This window comes from Equus asinus, chromosome 4 (assembly GCF_041296235.1).
Source record: "Equus asinus isolate D_3611 breed Donkey chromosome 4, EquAss-T2T_v2, whole genome shotgun sequence".
In the NCBI taxonomy this organism is placed as follows: Eukaryota; Metazoa; Chordata; class Mammalia; order Perissodactyla; family Equidae; genus Equus; species Equus asinus.
In genome coordinates, this window is record NC_091793.1 from 93,536,938 (window position 1) to 93,559,733 (window position 22,796).

Genomic DNA, 22,796 nt, shown 5'->3' on the forward strand with positions numbered 1-22,796 from the left:
GGATAGTTGGGTCATACGGTATTTCTATTTTTAATTTTTTGAGAAATCGCCACGCTGTTCTCCATAGCAGCTGCTCCAGTTTGCATTCCCACCAGAAGTGTATGAGGGTTCCCTTTTCTCCACATCCTCCCCAACATTTGCTATTGTTTTTGTCTTGGTGATTATAGCCATTCTAACAGGTGTAAGGTGATATCTTAGTGTAGTTTTGATTTATATTTCCCTGGTGATTAGTGATGTTGAACATCTTTTCATGTGCCTATTGGCCATTTGTATATCTTCTTTGAAAAATGTCTGTTCATATCCTCTGCCCATTTTCTGATAGGGTTGTTTTGTTGTTGTCGTTGAGTTGTATGAGTTCTTTATATATTTTGGATCTTAACCCCTTGTCAGATATATGATTTGCAAATATTTTCTCCCAGTTGGTAGGTTTTCTTTTCATTTTGTTCCTGGTTTCCTTTGCCTTGCAGAAGTTCTTTAGACTGGTGAAGGCCCACTTGTTTATTTTTTCTTTTGCCTCCCTTGTCCCAGTAGACATGGTATTTGAAAAGATCCTTCTAAGACTGATGTCAAAGAGTGTACTGCCTATATTATCTTCTCAGGTTTTATGGTTTCAGGTCTTACCTTCAAGTATTTGATCCATTTTGAGTTAATTTTTATATATGCTGAAAAATAAATGGTCTACTTTCATTCTTTTTTTTAAAAAAAAGATTTTATTTTTCCCTTTTCTCCCCAAAGCCCCCCAGTACATAGTTGCATATTTTTAGTTGTGGGTCCTTCTAGTTGTGGCATGTGGGATGCCGCCTCAGTGTGGGCTGATGAGCGAGCGGTGCCACGTCCGCGCCCAAGATCCAAACCTGCGAAACTCTGGGCCGCCAAAGCGGAGCGAGCGAACTTAACCACTCAGCCACAGGGCTGGCCCCTGCCTTATGGTTTTCATTGTATAGGTCTTTCACCTCCTCGGTTAAATTTATTCCTAGATATTTTATTCTTTTTGTTGCGATTGTAAATAAGATCGTAGGGGCCGGTTAAGTGGTTAAGTCGAGTGGTTAAGTTCACGCGCTCCACTTCAGTGGCCCAGGGTTTTTCTGGTTTGGATCCTAGGTGCAGACATGGTGCCGCTCATCAGGCCATGCTGAGGCAGCATCCTACATGCCACAACTAGAAGGACTCACAGCTAAAAATAAATATACAACTATGTACTGGTGGGATTTGGGGAGAAAACACAGGAAAAAAAAAGATTGGCAACAGTTAGCTCAGATGCCAATCTTAAAAAAAAACAAAAAACAAAAACTAGGATTGTATTCTTGAGTTCTCTTTCTGTTAGTTTGTTATTAGAGTATAGAAAGGCAACTAATTTTGTAAGTTGATTTTGTACCCTGCAACTTTGCTATACTTGTTCATTATGTCTAATAGTTTTCCAATGGATTCTTTAGGGTTTTCTATATATAAAATCATTTCATTTGCAAACAGTGAGAGTTTCACTTCTTCATTGCCTATTTGGAGTCCTTTTATTTCTTTTTCTTGCCTAATGATTCTGGCAAAAAACTTCCAGTACTAAGTTGAATAAGACTTGTAGCCTCATAATTTTAACGTAGGCTGAGAAACCCATTTCAATGTAAAAGTGTTTTTTGGAAGCATTCATGATTTTATAACGTGTTGTTTTACTTGAACCTGAGAAACCAATGTTTCTATGGCTAACCTTTCTGAAATATTTATAACATGGTGCCTACTTTTTTTTCAAGCAATTTCCATGTATTAACCTACATATACCTCACGAGCCTATGAAGTAAGTGCAATTACTCCCATTTTACAGATAAGGAAACTGAGGCACAAGAGGTTGAGTAACTTGCCAGAGTCACAAAGCTAAGAAGTTGCAGAGACAGGATTCAAACCTTATCAATCAGGCTCCAGGTTTAACTGTTATACTATGTTGCCTCTCTCTTTCATTTGAACTTGAAGGGGCTCAACTTTTTCATCTAAAATGGAGTTGGTTTGGTCATTAACAGTAGGAACTCTGCCCAGCTCTGTGGAAAGAGTGAAACCATTTTTCCAGATAAGGCCTTTGGTCTGTTAAAGGATTAAAATACTTAGTTAACATAAGTTGATAACATTGTGGAGCAGGTCCGAATGTAAGAGTAGCAGATTTCAAGCTATCATAGGGCATGTTATTAGCTGTGTATATTTATTGTATATGAACCAGTAATGGGATAAAATAATCTAAAAAAGATTTTTTTGTCCATCAAGAGACTAAAAGCAACACAGAACTGAAAAGCTAAAAAGATTTCAAAGCATGGCTTTCTTTAAATAAATCCAGTAAAATAGTTATCGTGCTGGCTGATACTTCAAATTTCCCACAGAACCCTTATACTACGCAATTTTTAAATGACAAAAATTAAAATAATTCCTATATTTTAGAAAAAAAATTATGAGATTTGCAATTAATATAATTTATTCATACATTCATGTAATGAACACATTAAATACCCACTTTGTGCCAGGATTTGTGCTAGGCACAGGGTAATAATAATTACCATTTACTGACCTTTAGTATTGTTTTTCTTCTCATTTTATCGATGAAGACACGGTGAAATTAAGAATTTTTCTAGAAGATCTCAAGTTGCACAGTGGCAGAAGCAGTATTTGAATCCTTGTCTATTTGACTCCAAAGCTAGGCTCGTTGCAATAACTCTTGTAATTTGGGTAACAGATGGATACTTCATTTTACTAAATGAATTACTATAGTGAGCTTCCACAGGACTCTTTGTATTGAATTTTTCTTACAATGTCCAAGAGTAAATCTATGATGAAAACCACACCACCACAGTGCTTTCTGCAGGGTAGAGCGGATTAAATGTTGATGAATGCATGTAGCTAAATGGATTAGCTTTGGAGTTACACATGACGACATTAAAGTTCTCTATTTCCCTCTCTAAGCTTCACACTGGTTATTTGTAAATCCAGGAAAAGCACTTCTTCATCTTAGAACCATTGTGAGGAACAAATGAGATAAGGTATGTAAAATATCTAGCACCCAATAGAGCATTAAAAAAAGCAATGTTGTAATCCAGAAATGATATGTTTAGGCCATAAATTGAGATCCTAGGTAGATATTAGGTGGATAGATCTAAGAATTATTAGGTAGGAAGAATCATTAGGATCACTGGGGGCAAGTAGGAGAAAGGAGTCAAAGATACACATAAGATTATAGGATTTATATGTGCTGAATGAGGTGTGGTTAAAGACAGGAATGGGGAAATTAGAAAGGAATATTTGTTTGAGGATGCACGGCTTTTCATACTGAAGGAGAAGATGTTCTGAGGTGAAAAAGAGATTTGGAGAGGCAAAGAAGATAGAAATTGTATATTAGTTGAACAAACAGATAAAAAGATGGATGAATTAATAAATAAATTAATTCAAAATATTTATTGAATGCTGGGTACTATGAATTTATTGCTCAGTGGGAGTAGATCCATGGTAGTGGCTCCAGATTTCTATAAAAGAGAAGCTTGGGAGGAGTAATCTGGGTAGAAGGGTATGTGAAGAGGGTCTGGGTCGGAATGGGATTTGTTTTGACTCCGTAATCTTTTAGCACTTTAGATCAGATTGAGAAAATACCAACGAACAGGGAGGGGCACTGAATGAGATTATGGGTGGAACTAATTCTTCTCAGGCTAACCCTCAGCTCACCACTGCAGGCATATATAACTAAATAATAATAAATTAACGATGGGGCCGGCCCAGTGACACGGCCGTTAAGGTCTCACGTTCTGGTTCTCAGCGGCCCGGAATTCGCTGGTTTGGATCCCAGATGAGGACGTGGCATCGCTTGGCAAAAAACCACGCTGTGGTAGGTGTCCCACGTGTAAAGTGGAGGAAGATGGGCATGGATGTTAGCTCAGGGCCAGTCTTCCTCAGCAAAAAGGAAGATTGGCAGTAGTTAGCTCAGGGCTAATCTTCCTCCAAAAAAAAATAAAAAATAAAAACAAACAAATTAATGAGGTACTCATTTTAACAGGCTTGTGTACAAACAGCCATGTCAGCATGGGAGCAGAAGCATTTAGTTCTTCATGAAGGGAGAGTAGATGAGAGAAGGATTTCCTAAAAAGGTGTGATTTTAGTTGGCTCATTTGTCACCCTTGAAAATTTGAATTAATTTTCTAAACACAAGGAACAACATAGACCTTCAAAGACATAGAAAAGGTAGAGATCCTGGCAGATTATTCAGAACCTGGCTGGAGTAGGGGTAAGGCTGGGGATAAAGTGTGAGCTGTGGTCCAATCATAACAGGCTTGCGTGTTATGCCAAGGGTTCTGAAATTCATCCTGTGATTGATAGGAACCACTGAAGGATTTCAGGCATGAGAGTGATAATGATAAAATATTACATAACATTTTAGGAAGTTCATAGGACAATGCATTTGAAAGAGCTATAAGCAGCATGACCACCCTAAACTCTTCTTGGTAAATGAGAAATCTGGGAAAAAAACAAATAAAACAAAGACCCTATATACTTAAGGAATTTACATTCTAGTGGTGAGAGGTGACAACAAAAAAAAGATATATAATGTACTATCAGGTAGTGATAAGTGCTAGAAAGAAGAATGAAGCAGAGTAAGGCACATAAGGATTGAGTGGAAATACTTGTCTTAAGGCAAACAAGTTCTTTCCACTAATTTTTTATGGCCACCATAAAAAAGAATAGGGTTTCTAGATTCTCGCTTTTTCCAGCACAACAGCTCCTCTATACTGAAATCTAAGTGTTGCAAACCTGTCCATATATTTCATTTATTGTCTAATAACTTCTTTACCTGCTTAAATATCTGTGACATTGCCAAAGCTCAGAAAATGAGGAAAATGAGCAAATTCCCCTCTGAAGCTTAAAGTATTTGTTATCATGTTGTGCCGAAAACCTGTCTCTGCCACGACTTCCGTAGTGTTTCTACATTTCACCCAGATACAACTCTTCACTATTTCTTAAGTCTTTAATTTCCACAGCTTGGCTTACAAGACCCTGTATGTCTTCTTCCCTCCTTTCATTTTTTTCATTTAAGAAATGTTATGTATTGAGTGCTTGGTTTGGCAGACACTTTGCTAGGTGCAGATAACACAAAACAGCAAAACACAGCCCTGAATTCTGGAGCTGACAGTTGTACTGTGTGTGGGTAAGTGGAGGCTCAAGCTGGATGCCCGGAACCCCTGAAGGCAGAGTAGAAGGACCAGTTGCTTCTGGGCCTTAGATGCCTGGTTTAAAGTTGATACAATCCTGCGTGTTGTGGAGAGGGCTCAGAGACCCATGAAAAGGGGAGCAGCATATTAAAAGCAGGAACAGACTTTTTTTAAGGGTTTACTGTCGTTTCTCCAGGTGTGACGTCCAGACCCAGACCCACCCTTCAACACCTGGGGCCTAAGAGATGAATGCAGATCCTTGGGAGCTACGTAGATCTGCTGAATCACAATGTCCAAGGGCGGGGCCAGAAATCTGCAGTTTAATCAGGAATATCCCTAGGCCATTGTTATGTACACTTAAAACTGGAGAACCGTTGGCCTCTCCTACCTTTTGTCATTTCATTTTCACCTAAAGTAGGTACTATTATTATCTCTGTTTTACAGAGGAGGAGACTGAGGCATAGAAAGGTTGATTAACTTGCTAAGGTCACACAGAAAGAGGGCTGGAAAATCTAGACCAATCTAGGCGCACCTCTTAGTCTTATTAAACATCACAGTATGGTTATCTCCTCTTGCTAAACGACTTGTTGCTACTAATACTTCCACAAGCACTGAACTTGGAGTTTGAAAACTTAATCTGAAGACCCGCTAAATTTAGTCAGCTAAATTTGAGCGATTCACTCACATTCTGAATTTCAAGTCCCAGTCCCAAACACTCCCACTTGCAAGATGACCTGAGGGGCGGGGCGGGACAGCAGGCAGGGAAGGGAGGCGATCGATGACTTCGGCGCGCCGCCGCGGCCTGTTGGATTGGCTCGAGCCTCTCTCGCCAGGCCTGACCTACTCCCGCGCGCTCCGGGGCCCGCCCCCGCCGCCATCTTGGTCTAGGAGGGAGCGGGCCGCACGCGTGAGTAAACAGCCCCAGCCGGACAAGTGGAGCTCGGGCCGTGTCCGGGTGCTGCGGCGCGGCGGCGGAGAGGACGCAGTCTTGATCGCCGTACGTGGGGGTCCAGATCCGGGTCACGGTGCTAGGCCGCGCGAACCGTCAGTCTGGTGCAGCCTCCGCCCCCTCGCGGCGAGATGCCTAGCTCCCCGGGCTTCTCCCGCCCCCCGGCGGTCTCCTCCCCCTGTTGAAAGCTGCCCGGGAAAGTGGTGGCGGGAGCGGGCCTGGCCGAGCGCGGCGTGGGCCTGGGTGCGTGTTGCGTGGCGCCGGTGGAGGTTAGGCTGTTGGGGGTGTGCGCAGGGGGCCTGGGGTGCGGACGCGGCGCGGCGGCGAGGCTGGGGCGGGCGCGCGGGCCCGGGGCCCGGACTCCCCTGGGCCCCCGCGGGGCTGTTTGCAGCGGTCACTGGATTTTCTCCTCTTCCGGTGCGTGCCGCAGGGTGGCCGACATGACGGCCCCGGGTCCGAGCCCCCTCGCGCCGCTGTTGGAGACTTTGGAAGACCCTTCTGCCTCTCATGGAGAGCAGACCGACGCGTACCTGACTCTGACCAGGTGAGGCCCGCGGGGGTGGCGGGGGGCGCGGCGCTCCGCTGGGCCTTGTGGAGAAGCTAGTCCGGGTGGGGCCCGAACGACGGGCTTGTGTATTGCACAATTCTGGCAGCTGTGAGGGCGTTGGGGTCGCTGGCCGGGAGCGGGGGGGTGGCGTGCTAAGTGACGTTCCCGGGTGCTGCTGCAGCGCCTGGGGTGTGTGTTTGGAATGACGACGCCCGCACGTGTTTCTTGCAAGGGAAGGATTTTTTAAAGTTTGGTTGCAAGTGGAGGAGAGGTTTTCACGAAAGCCGCCTATGTATTGCGATAAGTGGCAGCTCAGAATTGGTTTTTTAATAGAGAGCAGTAACGCGAGTTGTATTGTAATTGCACCTGTTTCACACTGTTTTTTCCTCTGCAAACCGTATTTTTCGGAGTTATCTATAATTATTTGGAAATTGCTAGGAAAGGGTAACCACTGATACAAAACGATAAAGATTTAGTAAGTGTGTAACTAATAATAGGTTTCCCTGTTCCCTCGTCACATAGTGAAACTATCGAAACGTGTACACCGTGGATGCGAAAGTTACTTTTTGCATCTATTTCAGATCTATATTGCATTATATGTTTTATATATTTTTAAGCATTGTAAGTTCTAGGTCAATTTTAATTTGCCAGAGTTCTAACAAACTTTAAAGAGATTATTTCAGGGAGTGATTATAGTTTTTTTGTGTCTTCTATTTGCATAAACTTGTGGTGTTTCTCCTTTTAAGTCGCATGACTGGAGAAGATGGAAAAGAAGTCATTGTAGAAATCGAGAAAAAACTTCCTCAGCTATACAAAGTCTTAAAGGTATGCATCTCTGTTGTTTATTAAATAGTTTTTTACTTTGTGAAAAAAGTTTTACCAGCTAACTCATAAAAGCTTGGAATCTAAAATAACAGCAGGGTTATTATAGTACTGCTTGAGGATTTACAATATATCAAGTACTCTCTTAATTATCTTGCTCGGTTCTCGCCCTTTATCCTGCGTGTCCCTGTGAGGTTAGTCTTTAATCTTCCACTTTGCAAAAGAAATTGGTTTAACTTACCTAAAGTTGCCTATGGCCACTTGACTCCAAAACCTGTGCTCTTAATTTAAAAGGAGTAATTAGAGATTATTTAATCTGTTCTCTCTCCTTTTGTAGTAATGTACTTCTAAGTAAATGATTCTATAATCTTGTCTTTGGTCTACTCTGTGGGTAATACTCATTTTTTTGTGTTTACTCACCCTCAGTTTTTGCCACTCTTGCCTGGTTAAAAAACTCATTATTATGGTTATCCTTTTTTGCTTGTTTATAGGGAGGTGGTGTAGTTTAACATCAAACTGAAGACCTATGTTCTTGTCATCACTTGAGAACACTGGCTTTGTGACTTCCCTTAACACCTTTTAATTTCCTTGTTTTTAGAATGAAGAGGTTGAACTAAATCTCCACAGTCCCTTGGAGTTCTTATTTTTATGACTATTTTGTGCTTTTAAACAAAAGTATTCTGTCAAGATGTTTGTTGTACACTTTAGTATGATTTATGGCTAAGTATTGAGGCATCGAGGTACCCTTAGGTGTTCCTGTTAGAGTCATCAATGTTTGTTCATGTAAGCAGGAACTGTATTGTGTAGTAGTTAAGACTTAGTATATTAAACGATATTAATGATATTTTGTGTCCCATTTTTCTTTATGATCATGTTCCACATTCCAGCAGTATATATGATGTGATGAAGATACACCTCTTCATGTATTTGTATTTGAGAGCATATAGGATCAGGAACTCAACTGCATGCGTTTTAAGTCAAGTCACACTGTTTGTAAGGAGGGATTGTAACTAAAATGTCTGATGAGTAATTAGAAGCACATAGGAAGTTAATGATTGGACAATCAACAGAAACTTTCTGTGTGAATAATTAAGCACTCAAAGGACACTGGAATTCCTTCAGAACAGGAACCACACTAGGTGAAATATTTCAAGTTATTCTTTAGAATTCTGCTGGTATTGTGTCTAGGAACCCACAACATTCTTGAAGATAAGACACACCACTGTTAAGGAACACTTTCATGTAATAGCTATATTTAACAGAAGTTGATCACAGACCCATGCTAGCTGTATTGCAGGAGGTATGGTAGCTCTCAAAGTCTTAAGTGTTTGACTTGTCTATTTTTGGTTGTCTGAACTGATTGCTGTAATATCGCTTATACCCCAAGGTTTGGGTTTTTGTGTTTTGTTTTATTAATTATAGAAGGAGTGTCCCAGGGAAGTGTCTATTTATATATTTGACTGCTATTTACTAGTCTTGTGTTCAAAAGTAACAAATAGCCGAGGATTCCTTGGAATCTGATTCAGAAAAATGGGGGGATTTGAAGTTATATCACTTTGGAATACGAAGTGATACCAAGAAAGACACAGGATTGCAAGTAAATGTAGGGGTGGGGGATATAGCAAGACTACCTTTGACGTATTTGAGATTTTATAGCTTTTACATACATAATATGGGTTGGGCTTTGAATTTCAGGTGAGCATGGATTCAAATTCTCCTATCTGTGAAGTAGAGTTTTTTTTAAAAAAAATTTGAGGAGCCAGCCCAGTGGCCAAGTGGTTAAGTTCGCATGCTCTGCTTTGACAGCCGAGGGTTCACAGGTTTAGATCCCAGGTGCAGACCTACACACTGCTGATCAAGCGGTGCTGTGGGAACATCCTGCATACAAAATAGAGGAAGATTGGCAACAGATGTTAGCTCAGGGCCAATCTTCTTCACCAAAAAGCAAAAAAGTTTGAGATAATGTTTAAAGTTCCTGGCAATTTAGATCCTCAGTAAATGTTACATTCCAACCCCTTCCCCTCTTTGTCTTAGAGGTGTCACTCTACTCTACAGCTAGGATGTTGGCTTTGCCTTTGAGTCTCTTGCTCACCCTCTGTGGAAGAGCTTTGCTCCTTTTTTTTTTCTTTTGAGGAAAATTAGCCCTGAGCTAACATCTGCCAATCCTCCTCTTTTTGCTGAGGAAGACTGGCCCTGAGCTAACATCCGTGCCCATCTTCCTCTAGTTTATATGTGGGATGCCTACCACAGCATGACTTGCCAAGCGGTGCCATATCTGCACCTGGGATCTGAACCGGTGAACCCCGGGCTGCCGAAGTGGAACATGTGCACTTAACTGCTGTGCCACCAGGCTGGCCCCTCTTTTTTTTTGAGGAAGATTAGCCCTGAGCTAACTCTGCCAATCCTCCTCTTTTTGCTGAGGCAAACTGGCCCTGAGCTAACATCTGTGCCCATCTTCCTCTACTTTGTATGTGGGACGCCTACCACGGCATGGCTTGCTAAACAGTGCCATGTCTGCACCTGGGATCTGAACCGGTGAACCCCGGGCTGCTGAAGTGGAACATGCGCACTTAACCACTGCCCCACTGGGCTGGCCCCGACCCCTCTATTTTTAATTTCTTGAGAACTCTGCATGCTGTTTTTCCAAGGGGCTGCACCACTTTGTATTCCCACTACAAATGTATGAGGGTTCCCTTTTCTCCACATCCTCTCCAAGATTTGCTGTTTTTTGTTTTGTTGATTATTGGTGATTTTGTCTTGGTGATTCTAACTGGTGTAAGGTGATAACTCATTGCAGTTTTGATTTGCAGTTGCCTGATGTTGAACATCTTTTCATGTTACTGTTGGCCATCTGTATGTCTTTGGAAAAATGTGTGTTCATATCCTCTGCCCCTTTTTTGATCAGTTTGGTTGTTTTTTGGTTGTTGAGTTGCGTGAGTTCTTTATATATTTTGGAGCTTAACCCTTCGTCAGATATATGATTTGCAAATATTTTCTCCCAGTTGGTGGGTTGTCTTTTCATTTTCTTCCTGGTTTCCTTTGCCTTGCAGAAGCTCTTTAGTCTGATGAAGGCCCGCTTGTTTATTTTTTCTTTTGTTTCCCTTGTTCATGTAGATGTGGTGTTTGAAAAGATCCTTCTAAGACCGATGTCAAAGAGTGTACTGCCTATATTTTCTTAACTGGGTTTTATGGTTTCAGGTCTTCTTCAAGTCTTTCCATTTTGAGTTAATTTTTGTGTATGGCAAAAGATAATGGTCTACATTCATTCTTTGGCATGTGGCTGTCCAGTTTTCCCAAGATTATTTTTTGAAGAGACTTTCCTTTCTCCATTGTATGTTCTTGGCTCGTTTGTCAAAGATTAGCGGTCCTTAGATGTGTGGTTTTGTTTGTGGGCTTTCAGTTTTGTTACATTGATCTCTGTGTCTGTTTTTGTACCAGTACTGTGCTGTTTTGATTACTGTGGCTTTGTAAAATATTTTGAAGTCAGGGATTGTGATGCCTCTAGCTTTGTTCTTTTGTCTCAGGAGTGCTTTGGCTATTTGTGGTCTCTCATTGCCCCATTTGAATTTGAGGAATCTTTGTTCTCTTTCCATGAAGAATGTCATTGGGATTCTGATGGGCACTTCGTTAAATCTCTAGATTGCCCTATTAGGACTGCTTTTGCTGCATCTCCTTTGAGTCTGTATGTTGTATTTTCCTTTTCTTTTGTCTCCAGATATTTTTTGATTTCTCCTTTAATTTCTTCAAAGATCCATTGGTTGTTCAGTAGCATGTTGTTTAGTCTCCACATATTTGTCGCTTTCCCAGCTTTTTTCATATAGTTGATTTCTAGTTTCAGAGCACTGTGGTCAGAAAAGATGCCTGATATGAGTCCAGTCTTAAATTTGTTCAGGCTTGCCTTGTTTCCCACCATATGATCTATCTTTGAGAATGTTCTGTGTGTGCAACTGAGAAGAATGTGTATTCTGCTGTTTTTGGATGGAGTATTCTCTGTATGTATATGTTAAATCCATTTGGTCTAGTTTTTCTCTTAAATCCACCATTTCCTATTGACTTTCTGTCTGGATGATCTATTCATTGATGTAAATCTGGTGTTAAGGTCCCCAACTATTATTGTGTTGTTGTTAATATCTCCTTTTAAGTTTGTTAATAGTTGCTTTATGTACTTTGGTACTCCTATGTTGGGTTCATAAATATTTATGTGTTATGTCTTTTTGGTGGAATGTCTCTTTTATCATTACATGCTGCTCCTCTTTGTCTCTCATTGCCTATTTTATCTTGAAGTCTGCTTTGATATAAGTATGGCAACACGTGCTTCCTTTTGTTTGCCATTAGCTTGGACTGTCATCTTCCATGCCTTCACTCTGAGCCTGTGTTTGTCTTTAGAGCTGAGATGTGTTTCCTGGAGGCAGCATAGTGTTGGGTCTTGTTTTTTAATCCATCCTATTCCTCTGTGTCTTTTGAGTGGAGAATTCAATCCATTTACATTTAGAGTGATTATTGATATATGAGGGCTTAATGCTGCCATTTTATCAGTTGTTTTCTGGTTTTTCTGTATTTCCATTGTTTTTCGTCCTGTGTATTTCAGGCTGCCAATTCAGTTTGGTAGTTCTCCATGATGGTTTTCTCACTTTACTCTTTATTTATCGTTTGTGTCTTTGTTTTGATTATTTGTTTAGTGGTTACCATGAGGTTTGTATAAAAGATCTCATAGGTGAGCTAGTCCATTTTTGATAGCCTCTTATGCCAATTCAGTTCCGTTCTTCCCCTTCTCAGTTGTTCTCACAACTTATTCCATCTTGTGTTGTGAGTTTGTGGTTAAAATGATGAGATTGTATTTTGTTTTTGATGTTTTCCTTCCCTTTATCATTAATGTTATAATTTGTGTTTGCTAACCTGTTATGATAGAGAGCTGCAATTTGCTGATTTTGTCTGCCTCTTTATCTCCTTACTCAAGGCTTCGTAACCCCTTTCTTTTTTTCTTCAGGTATGATGGCTTTCTTGGTCATTTCCTGTAGGGGGGTCTTGGGAGTCTTGTGACTATGAACTCCCTCAGCTTTTGTTCATCTGGGAAAGTTTATTTCTCCATCATATCTGAAGAATATTTTTGCTGGATAGAGGAATATTGGCTGAAATCTTTTGTCTTTCAGAATTTTGAATATATTATTACGTTCTCTGCTAGTCTGTAAGATTTCTGCTGAGAAATCCACTGAAAGCCTGATAGGGGTTCGTTCCTTTGTAAGTTATTTTCTTCTGCCTTGCTGCCTTTAATATTTTTTCTTTTTTGCTGAGTTTTGCCAGTTTTACTATTATATACCTTGAAGAAGGTCTTTTTACATTGATATAATTATGAGTTATATTAGCTTTTTTTACTTGTATTTCCATCTCCTTCTCCAGGTTTGGGAAGTTCTCAGCTATTATTTCTTCCAAGAAGTTTCTCCTCCAGTCTTTCTCCCTTCTCCCTCTGGAATGCCTGTAATCTTTATGTTGCATTTCCTAATTGAGTCTGATATTTCTCAGAGAATTTCTTTTTATTTTAGTCTTGCTTCTCTCTTCTCCATATGAATCATTTCTATATTTCTGTCCTGCAAACTGCTAATTTTCTCTTCCGTAATATCAGCTCTGTTATTCAGGGACTCCATATTTTTATCTCCACCATCCTGATTTTCATCTCCAACATTTCTGATTGGTTTTCCTTTATAGTTTCAATCGCTTTTGTGAAGGATTCTCTCTGTTCATTAATTTTGTTCATCATTTCATTGAACTATCTTTATTTTCTTGTAACTCATTGGTTTTTTTTAATGATAACTTTTGAATACTCTGTCATTTAGATTGTAAATTTCTGTGCCTTCAGGGTTGATTTCTGGGTGCTTGTCATTTTCCTTCTGGTCTGGAGTATTAATATGTTTCTTCAGACTGTTTGATGGTGTGGATTTTTGCCTTTGCATAGGGATATATCAGGTTGCAGTTTCCACCTGCCACCATTCAGGGATGTCTGAAGCTGTGTATTCTGCGCCTGCCATGATCCCTGGCATCTGTGCCTGTTCTTAGAATCTGTGCTGACAGGACCTGTCTGCAATTGCTTGCTAGCTTGCTCACAGCTGTTGCTTTTCTAACATATACTTGGGTGCTCTGGCTGACCACCTGAACTGGAGTGCTGGGCAGGAGGAGGGGCACTTTGTTTCGTGTGCGCGATCCAGGGGGCATTTTTACTCTGCCCTCACTATCTGCTCTTCTGGGCTGCTGGCTTGGTAAAGACATCCATGCAGTAGCTTAGCCACCTTTGTGGAGTTTATTCCTCTGGGCAGTGAGGGAATTTGGAGAGCAAAGGTGTGCCCTCGGAGAGATGCCCCTCCTGCCTCTTTTCTCAGAGCTGCGTGGTCCCATGCCCTGGGTTGCTGCTGTTGGGGTACGAGAGGAGATTGCCTTACCTCCTTCCACTTCCTCTCTGGAGGTTCAGCCCCTCCACCTTCAGACGTATGGCTGCTTGGGTCTCTCAGATGTCTTTTCTGTTGTGTGAATGTTGTCTGTTGGTATATGAATGTCCTTTTCATTGTATCTTGTGGGGAGAGTGTAAGAGAAGAGCTCACTCCACCATGATGCTGACATCACTTCAGTCTGTAATTGATTTTAAACAATTTTTGCTCTCTGAAAATAGTTTTACAGTTGTTCTTGTTTGTGACAAATGTGATTTTGTTTTTGTAGACTCACATTTCCAGTCAAAACTCAGAGCTCAGTAGTGCTGCTCTACAGGCCTTGGGGTTTTGCTTATATAATCCCAAAATTACCTCAGGATTATCAGGTAGGTAAATTTATTATGACTTAATGTTTTTACCGTTTATAAGTATAAATAATTTGATATTGAAAGTACTGTTTATTCATTTCATAACTTGTAGTTTAGGGTTTGCTTTTGAGAAAGAGAAATTGTTTAGATTATCATTGGAAGATTTGGTTTTCTTGACATAGTTCTAACTTTGATAACATAAAATTTGCTTTCACGGAAAATAAGCGTATTTAAAAATAATTGCTATAAAAACCACCTTTTCCTTTATAATACACAGCTGCTTTGGAAGTTAACAATTTAGATGGTCATTTATTTTATACAAGTGTATACACTGAGGAACATGACAGATTGAAAAGTTCTTTTATGTAATGGTAAATGGAATAATTTGGAACTAAAAGTGGTGATGAAAGCACAGGACCTGATTCTAAGTTTTCAAGTGATCTTAGTTGTTGCTCTGTAGTTAGTGGTTTGCCATGGTAAAGGAAGCCTAAGAGGTAATCTTTACAGAAGGGAAATCAGGAATAGGGAATAACGACGTCAGAAAGTTGTTACCATCTTTTTTTCTGTGCAAAAAGTTTCTTCTCTTTCTTTTTATGTCTAAAAATTTTAGCAGTCTAAAGTAGGAGTTGGGCTGGCCCATGGCGCAGTGGTTAAGTTTACACGCTCCACTTCGGTGGCCCGGGGTTTGCTGGTTCCAATCCTGGACGTGGACCTATGCACCACTTATCAAGCCATGTTTTGGCAGGCGTCCCACATATAAAGTAGAGGAAGATGGGCACAGATGTTAGCTCAGGGCCAGTCTTCCTCAGGAAAAAAAGAGGAGGATTGGCAACAGATGTTAGCGCAGGGCTAATCTTCCTCAAAAAAGAAAAATTAAATAAAGGTAGCAGTTGTTCATTCTGGAACAGATATGTAGGATTCATAACATCATGCCAAAAATGGTCTTGTGTGTGTTCAAACCTACTAATGAGACCTATAGAATATTTCAGTTGCACAAAATGTCTGATTTGGAGTCTGCTCTGTTTTCTCTGAATATACCTTCCCATCTGACCTGAATTTTGAATTTTGAGAAGTTTCATGTCAACATTGGTTCTCTTGTCCTTTCTGGTTGTGAATTTAATTTGTTGACAGGGAAGAGTACGGTATTTTTGTTTTTTTAATCTGAGATTTTAAAGGATGTAAACTTCCACACAATTAAATCTGCTTATTTTTCAGAGAAAAATATTCAAGAACTGCTTTCAAAATTGAATGATATTGTTAAGAGTTCAGACAAAAATGTACGTACCAGGGCACTTTGGGTGATATCCAAGCAGACGTTTCCTACTGAAGTTGTTGGCAAAGTAGTAAGTATGATTTTTGTATGTGTCTTCTTAACTCTATGCCAGTTAAAAAATTCAGGCTTATTTTGTGTTTATTTGCTTATATCTTTTAGGTATCCAGTATAATTGATTCGTTAGAAATAGTATTTAATAGAGGAGATGTGCATTCTGCTGTTGTTGATTATGAAGCATTAAATGTCATCATAAGGTATGAGTCTGGGTGCTGTGCAAATTAGAATAGTTTCAGTAAAGTTAGAATTTACTTCTGAGAGTGGACTTTTGTGACATGAATTTGAGTTAGATGTTGAAAGAAGGAAATGTCTTTTAAACTAAAAGTCTCAAGAAAAAGTAACAGGAAGAAGGAAGTAGTTGTGCATAAGTTACTAGATTTCTTTGTTTATTTTTGCTGAGACAGTCTTAAAAATAAAGTCTTAGTTATGCTGCTGCTGCTAATATGGTTCTGGTTTTAAAAATTATTTCTGTTAAAGCTTTTGCAAGAGTTTAAGGAATAATATAGATTCCTAAGTGGGCTGTAGGAGATGTATAGGGTGAGGGCATTAACATTGTCTAGCAGCAGATAGGAGAACAGGAAAATCCCCATGTTTTTCCTACCCATCCCTGCTCTTCATAACAGACGTACTAACAGCACAAACTCTTTGTTGATATGCTTTGTCTTACCTTGTTTTTCTTTCTTTTAAAGTTTTCTTTAGTTGTTGAGCTATTTGTTTAACTACTTAGTGTTCTGATGCCCTTGTGATGCTCACATTATATCATAGTTTTCTGGCTGTCCTCTCCTGTGAGAACATTGAATTTAATTGTATAAAAATAATTAGTACTAAAATTTTTTTAACCTGAAGACAAAATGGTGTGTTCTCCTTATTTAAGAAATTTATAAAAATAATACAGAAAACTCCAAATTAGCAAGTAAAAATTAGACTGGTTTTTTTGTCTGTATATACATACATGTATGTATTCTAAAAGAAATGGGCTATAGTATGCATATTTCTGTGTTCTATTTATTTTCCTGTTAGTTTAACCCTAAAAGGTAAGGTCAAGCTAATTTATTCATTGATTTCTCTGTTATAGGCTAATTGAACAAGCCCCAGTTCAAATGGGAGAAGAGTCAATTAGGTGGGCAAAACTGGTTATACCTTTAGTGGTTCATTCAGCCCAAAAGGTACATTTGCGGGGAGCAACTGCTCTAGAGATGGGAATGCCTTTGTTACTTCAGAAACAACAAGAAATAGCATCTATCACAGAGCAGCTTATGACTACCGTAAGTATTACTTTAGGTAAGGATTTTTTGGATGCTGCCTTGTTGCACTATGGTATATGAAGTTCCTCTTTGAATTAAAACATAAAGAATTGCTTAAGTTAGTATAGACACACTGCTCCTACATTACATAAGGAAGGGAGCTGTCTGTCTGGATTGCAGTGTTTCTATGATCCCAGCATTTTGCCCCATTCCCCATAAATGGATGGTGATTGAAAAGGGATTGAATTTTTGGGAAATGGAGACCATTAACTGATTCAGTGCTATTTGGGTTGTTAGAGTGTAATCCCAGTAGATATTAATTTAATGCATGTAAGTCCATCTAGTGTGTACAATTTCCTAAATCTGTTACAGTAGACCCCTCTTATTCATGGTTTCACCTTCCGCAGTTTCAGTTATCTGTGGTGAACTTCAGTGCAAAAATATTAAATGGAAAATCTCGGAAATAAACAGTTCATAAGTTTTAAATTGCATGTTGTTCTGAGAGTGTGATGAAATCTCATGCTCTCCCGTCTGGGACATAAATCATCCCTTTGTCCAGGGGATCCACACTGTTTACGCTACCTGTATGTTAGTCACTTAGTAGTCATTTTGGTTTTATCAACTGTTGTGGTATTGTGATGCTTGTGTTCAAGTAACCGTTATGTTACTTACTAATGGTCCCAAAGCACGAGAGTAGTGATGCTGGCATTTTGGATATGCCAGAGAAGCTCTGAAAATGTTTCCTTTAACTTGAAAAGGGGAAACTTCTTGACTTAATTATTGAAAGAAAAAAATTGCATGCTGAGGTTGCTAAGATCTGTGGTAACTTTTATTACAGTATGTTGTCATAATTGTCCTATTTTATTATTAGTTATTGTTAATTTCTTACTGTGCCTAATTTATAAGTTAAACTTTATTATAGGTATGCATGTATAGGGAAAAAACAGCATATATATAGTTTGGTACTATGTGTCATTTCAGGCATCCACTGGAGTTCTTGGAATTTAGCGTCTGCATGTAAGGGTGGACTATACTTGCCCCAGGTTTTAGGTTTTTCAACCTTTGTTCTTGTGACAAATATTTATTGAGCACCTGTTATATGCTGGGCATTGTTTTAGGCACTATGAAGATAGCTGTGAACAAAAGGAACTTGTTGTGAAGCTTCTTTTCTATTGGGAGAGATAAAATATATAGTATGGTAAGAGAAGAGCATTTTGGAGAACAGCATTATGAACAGCAGGGACTGAATGAGAGTGCCATTGGACAGGAAGGCTGAGGTGGTCAGGGAAGGAAAAAGAATAGGATATTTGAACAGTGATTTGAAGATGATACAGGTATTCACTGTTTTGATAAAGTGGAGTAAGCAGTTCAACAGAGCAAATGGCCATGCTTTGATGGTGGTTTTCAGCAACTAGGCAGAGGCCGTATGATAGCAGAGTGAATGAGGGTGAGAGGAGTAGGAGATGATGGCAGGGAAACAGCTAAATCACGTAGGACCTTGGGGGCCGTTGTCAGGCATTTGGTTTTCACTCTGGGTTATACTGAAAGCCATGTTTGAAGGTTTCAAGTGTAGGAGTGATGATATGTACTGGCTTGGGTTTTAGAGGGCTCACTTTGCCTTTGTTGAGAATAGACTCTAGAAGGGAGCTCAGTAGAAGCAGGGAAACCAGTTAGGACATACTGTAGTAATCCAGGCAGTGAAGGAGTCTTCCAGATTCTAAAACCTGGGGTTTTGTTTATTTTTTCAAATTCAAGAGGCTGCATGGTAATGTTGGGGTCTAAAAAAGTAACTCCAACGTCTGTGAGTTTTTTTTATTCTCATCAGTTTATTAAGTTTTTAAGCGCATATTATAAAATTCTTTATCAGTTTAAACTAAAATTTTCTCAGATGTCTATTATTCCTGAAGCTCTTGATATATTTTTAAAGTTTTTAGAGTAAGAAGTTCAAACATCATCATTTGAACTCACATTAATGATATACATGCTGAAGTTTTTAGGGGAAAGTGTATATGGTAGGGAACAAAAAGCTGTATTGCTGGATGGAAGGATGGCCGGGTATGTGATAAGACAAACATAATGAAATTTTAATGGTGTTTACATTGGACATTTACTGTAAAACTCCTTCAGCTTTCTATATGCATGAAAGTCTTCCTAAAAAAATTGGGAAAAGTTATTTGGCTGACAAACTCGCATTTTTTTTCCCCTTTCCAAGAGCCTTTGTGGTAAATATTTTTGCTTTTGTTTGCAGAAATTACTTTCAGAACTCCAAAAGCTATTTATGAGTAAAAATGAGACTTACGTGTTAAAATTATGGCCTTTGTTTGTCAAACTTCTTGGGAAGGTAAGTCCACAGTTAATGAATAGTTAGTTTCTACCTACCAGGCCTTTTCATTTCTTTAACTTTCCATAGTACAGTCGATCCTCGTTCGTCTTACGTGCCACATATGCAGATTTGCCTGCTCACTAAAATGTATTTGTAAACCCGACATCGTTAGTTGTGCTGCTTTTGCAATTGCAGACTTGAAGAGTGGCAAAAAATTTGAGTTTCCCAGTGTGTGCATGTTCCCAGCTGAGGTTGAGCAAAGTTATGCTCTGCCTTTTTGTTTCACTTCTCAATGTCTGTTAAACAAATGTCCTTCTCATGATTCATTTAGTGCCACATTTTTTACATTTTGTGCTTTTACTTGGTGATTTCATTTTTAAATGTCCCCCAGCTGTAGTGCTGAAGTGCCATCTATGGTTCCAAAGCACTGAAAGGCTGTGACGTGCCTTAGGGAAAAAATGTGTATTTTAGAAAAGCTTTGTTCAGGTGTAAGCTACACTTCTCTTGCCTGTGAGTTCAATGTTAGTGAATCAATGATAGAAATTAAATCAGGTGTCATTAAACAGAAATAAACATAAAAGAAGGTTATGTATTGATTGGTTGACTAGAATGTGACCAGAGACTCCGAGGAACCTAACCTTGCATTTTTCCCTAGGAGTGATAGCTCAGTATTCACTAAGACAATGTTCAAGGCAACTCTTTAGAATATAACTATGGTGAATAATGAGAATTGATTGTATATTCTGTCTTTAAGCCAGATTTTTTTTTGAGGGGAGGGAATGTGTTTTTTGTTATTGTGGTAAACAAATGTAAAGAAGCATCCCAATGTACAGTTCAGTGATATTAAATACATTCACAAGTTGTGTAAACAACACCACTGTCTATACCCAAAACTTTTTCATCCTCCCCAGCAGGAACTCTATACATACTAAACAATGACTCCCTCTACCCGTGTACCTCCAGCTGCTGGTAACCTCTGTTTTACTTTCTGTCTCTATGAATTTGCTAATTCTAGGTACCCTATATAGGTGGAATCATACACTGTTTCCCTTCTGCGAATGGTTTATGTCACTAAGCATAATTTTTTCAAGGTCTACCCATGTTTAGCATGTATTCAGATTTCATTGTGTGTATATACCTCACTTTGTTTATCCATTTTTTTACGGACATTTTGCCTATTCTCCCCTCCTGGCTGTTGTGAATAATGCTGCCACAAACATTGATGTGCAAATACTCTGTTAGATTCTCTGCTTTTAGTTCTTTTGGATATACACATAAGAGGGGAATTGCTGCGTCATCCAGTAGTAGTTCTATGTTCAACTTTTTGAGAAACCTCCAAACTTTTCCATAGTGGCTGCACCGTTTTACATTCCTGCTAGTAATGTACTAGAGTTCCAGTTTGTCCACATCCCTACCAAAACATATTTCCCTTTATTTGATAATAGCCATTCCAGGAAATGTGTTGGGTTTTTTTCTTTCTTTCTTTTTTTTTGTAAAATTGGGCCATTTTAATGTTTTGTACAATATAATAAATAGTTCTCTTGATGATTGTGGACATGTAAGACTGTTGGGTAGTATTCAGAAACATCACAATAATGGTAGTTTTTCGTAACTGGTGTGTAGTCTTCAATAATCATAAGGAGTTACTTGTATGAGACTGTTGTCAAGCCAATAAGACTACATTTATGCATCCATCATTTTCATGATTGTTAGTAACCTAGGCATATTGCCCCCGAATAACCTTGTCTCCTTTCACAAGGCCTCACTTGCTCACATTCACCTCAATGACCATATCTTTGGTAGTAATACCCAAAAGTTGTATATAGTGGAGACAAAAGATTTTTCTTTACACCGTGTGTTTACAGGCAAAAGGTGACTTTGATTTCAGAATATATTACATGGGCTGCCTTGAAACATAAGCCCATTGGCCTAATGAATCTTTCATATTTAGGTGGTTTTCACACAAAGCCATTTCCAACAGAGCAGGCTTTAGTAACCAACCTCTTTGATGCTTTGTTCTTTCTCTTTTCCTGTTCAAATAACTTTTAAGATTTGTTGCTCCCTGAGCGTGAACCTTGGGTAGAAGGTCTTTCCGTATTTTTGCATTTTCTTTTTGTTTTTGTTTAACCATATTTGAAAGTATTTTAGCTCCAGACTATCCCTCTGTGTCCAGCAGATAGATAGGTACTGTTCCTGTGGAGTCTTTTCATCATTCTTTTGTTTGGTATTTCTCTTTTCATGCATCTTGGTAGTATTTTTCATTTAGTATTTTTCTTTTCTTTTTTTTCCCCTAAGATTAGCACCTGAGCTAACAACTGTTGCCAGTCTTTTTTTTTTCTGCTTTACCTTCCCAACCCCCCCGTACATAGTTGTATATCTTAGTTGCAGGTCCTTCTAGTTGTGGGATGTGGGACGCCGCCTCAACGTGGCCTGATGAGCGGTGCCATGTCCGCACCCAGGTTGCGAACCCTGGGGCGCCGCAGCAGAGCGCGCGAACTTAACCACTTGGCCACGGAGCCAGCCCCTCATTTAGTATTTTTCATTTGTGTTTTCTCAGCATGGCTCTGTTTATCATAGAGCTTAGCCTTCAGACCAGTCATGTCTGTCTGTCTTTGAACATTCATGAGCCTCTTGATGCTCCTTCTTTCTCTTTTTCTCATAATAATCCAAGTAATATCCATAGCATATATGATGTAAAATTATATTCATTTTCTGGCATGACGATGGCTGCACAGCTGCAAAGAAGCCCTAAATTTTTGGATCTCTGAGACCAGGAGCAGACTCCATGCAACCAACAACAGGAAAGCCTTTGCCCATTTTTGAATTGGGTTGTTTGTTGTTGTTGAGTTGTAGGAGTTCTTTATCTGTTCTGGATGTAATTCCTTATCAGATACATGATTTGCAAATTTTTTTCCCATTCTGTAGGTTGTCTTTTTGCTTCCTTGATAGTATCCTTTGATGCACAAAACTTTTTAATTTTGACAAAGTCCAGTGTAAATTAGGTAAATAGATAACTATTTTCTCTTTTATTGCCTGTGCTTTTGGTGTCATATACATTAAGTTGTTGCCAAATCCAATATCATGAATCTTTTTTCCCTGTGTTTTCTTCTAGGATTTTTTGTAGTTTTAGTTCATAAGTTTTGATCTTTGATCCATTTTGAGTTTATTTTTGTATATGCTATAAGGCAAGGATCCATCTTCATTTTTTTGTACGTGGATATGTAATTTTGCCAGCATTATTTGTTGAATACTGTTCTTTGCTTATTGAATGGTGTTGGTACCCTTGTCCAAAATCGATTGACAGTATATATGAGGGTTTATTTTTGGGATCTCTGTTGGTCTGTATGGTTGTCCTTATGCCATTACCATATATTTTAATTGCTGAAGTTTTGTCGTAAGTTTGGAAGTCAAGGAAGTATGAGTCTTCCAACTTTATACTTTTTCAAAATTGTTTTGGCTGTTTGGGGCTCATTGCAATTCCATAATGAATTTGAGGATCAGCTTTTCTTTTTCTGTGAAAAGGTCGTTGGAATTTGAGAGAGATTGTGTTGAATCTGTAGATTCCTTTGGGTAGTATTGACATTTTAATACTATTAAATCTTCCTATCCATGAAGGATGGCTTTCCATTTAA

The 22,796-nt window shown here is 39.1% G+C and overlaps 1 protein-coding gene and 1 pseudogene across 7 annotated transcripts in view; one reads left to right on the forward strand and one right to left on the reverse strand.

Moving 5' to 3' along the window:
• The first annotated feature begins 6,002 nt into the window (after positions 1 to 6,002).
• The window catches only part of RIF1 (replication timing regulatory factor 1), a 62,147-nt gene continuing 45,353 nt past the window's right edge, over positions 6,003 to 22,796 (forward strand). For 4 of the 7 annotated variants that reach the window (XM_070507752.1, XM_044768933.2, XM_070507756.1 and 1 more), the window contains exons 1-8: positions 6,026 to 6,162; positions 6,545 to 6,658; positions 7,408 to 7,486; positions 14,189 to 14,285; positions 15,483 to 15,610; positions 15,700 to 15,794; positions 16,673 to 16,862; positions 19,090 to 19,182. In XM_070507752.1, coding sequence (XP_070363853.1) covers positions 6,555 to 6,658; positions 7,408 to 7,486; positions 14,189 to 14,285; positions 15,483 to 15,610; positions 15,700 to 15,794; positions 16,673 to 16,862; positions 19,090 to 19,182 — 786 coding nt within the window. In that variant the 5' untranslated portion in view covers positions 6,026 to 6,162; positions 6,545 to 6,554. Of the gene's footprint in view, positions 6,384 to 6,544; positions 6,659 to 7,407; positions 7,487 to 14,188; positions 14,286 to 15,482; positions 15,611 to 15,699; positions 15,795 to 16,672; positions 16,863 to 19,089; positions 19,183 to 22,796 lie in introns of all 7 variants that reach the window. The other 3 variants (XM_070507755.1, XM_070507754.1, XM_070507753.1) reach the window with 3 other exon arrangements.
• On the reverse strand, positions 20,684 to 21,883 carry LOC106824677 (ribosome biogenesis protein NSA2 homolog; annotated as a pseudogene).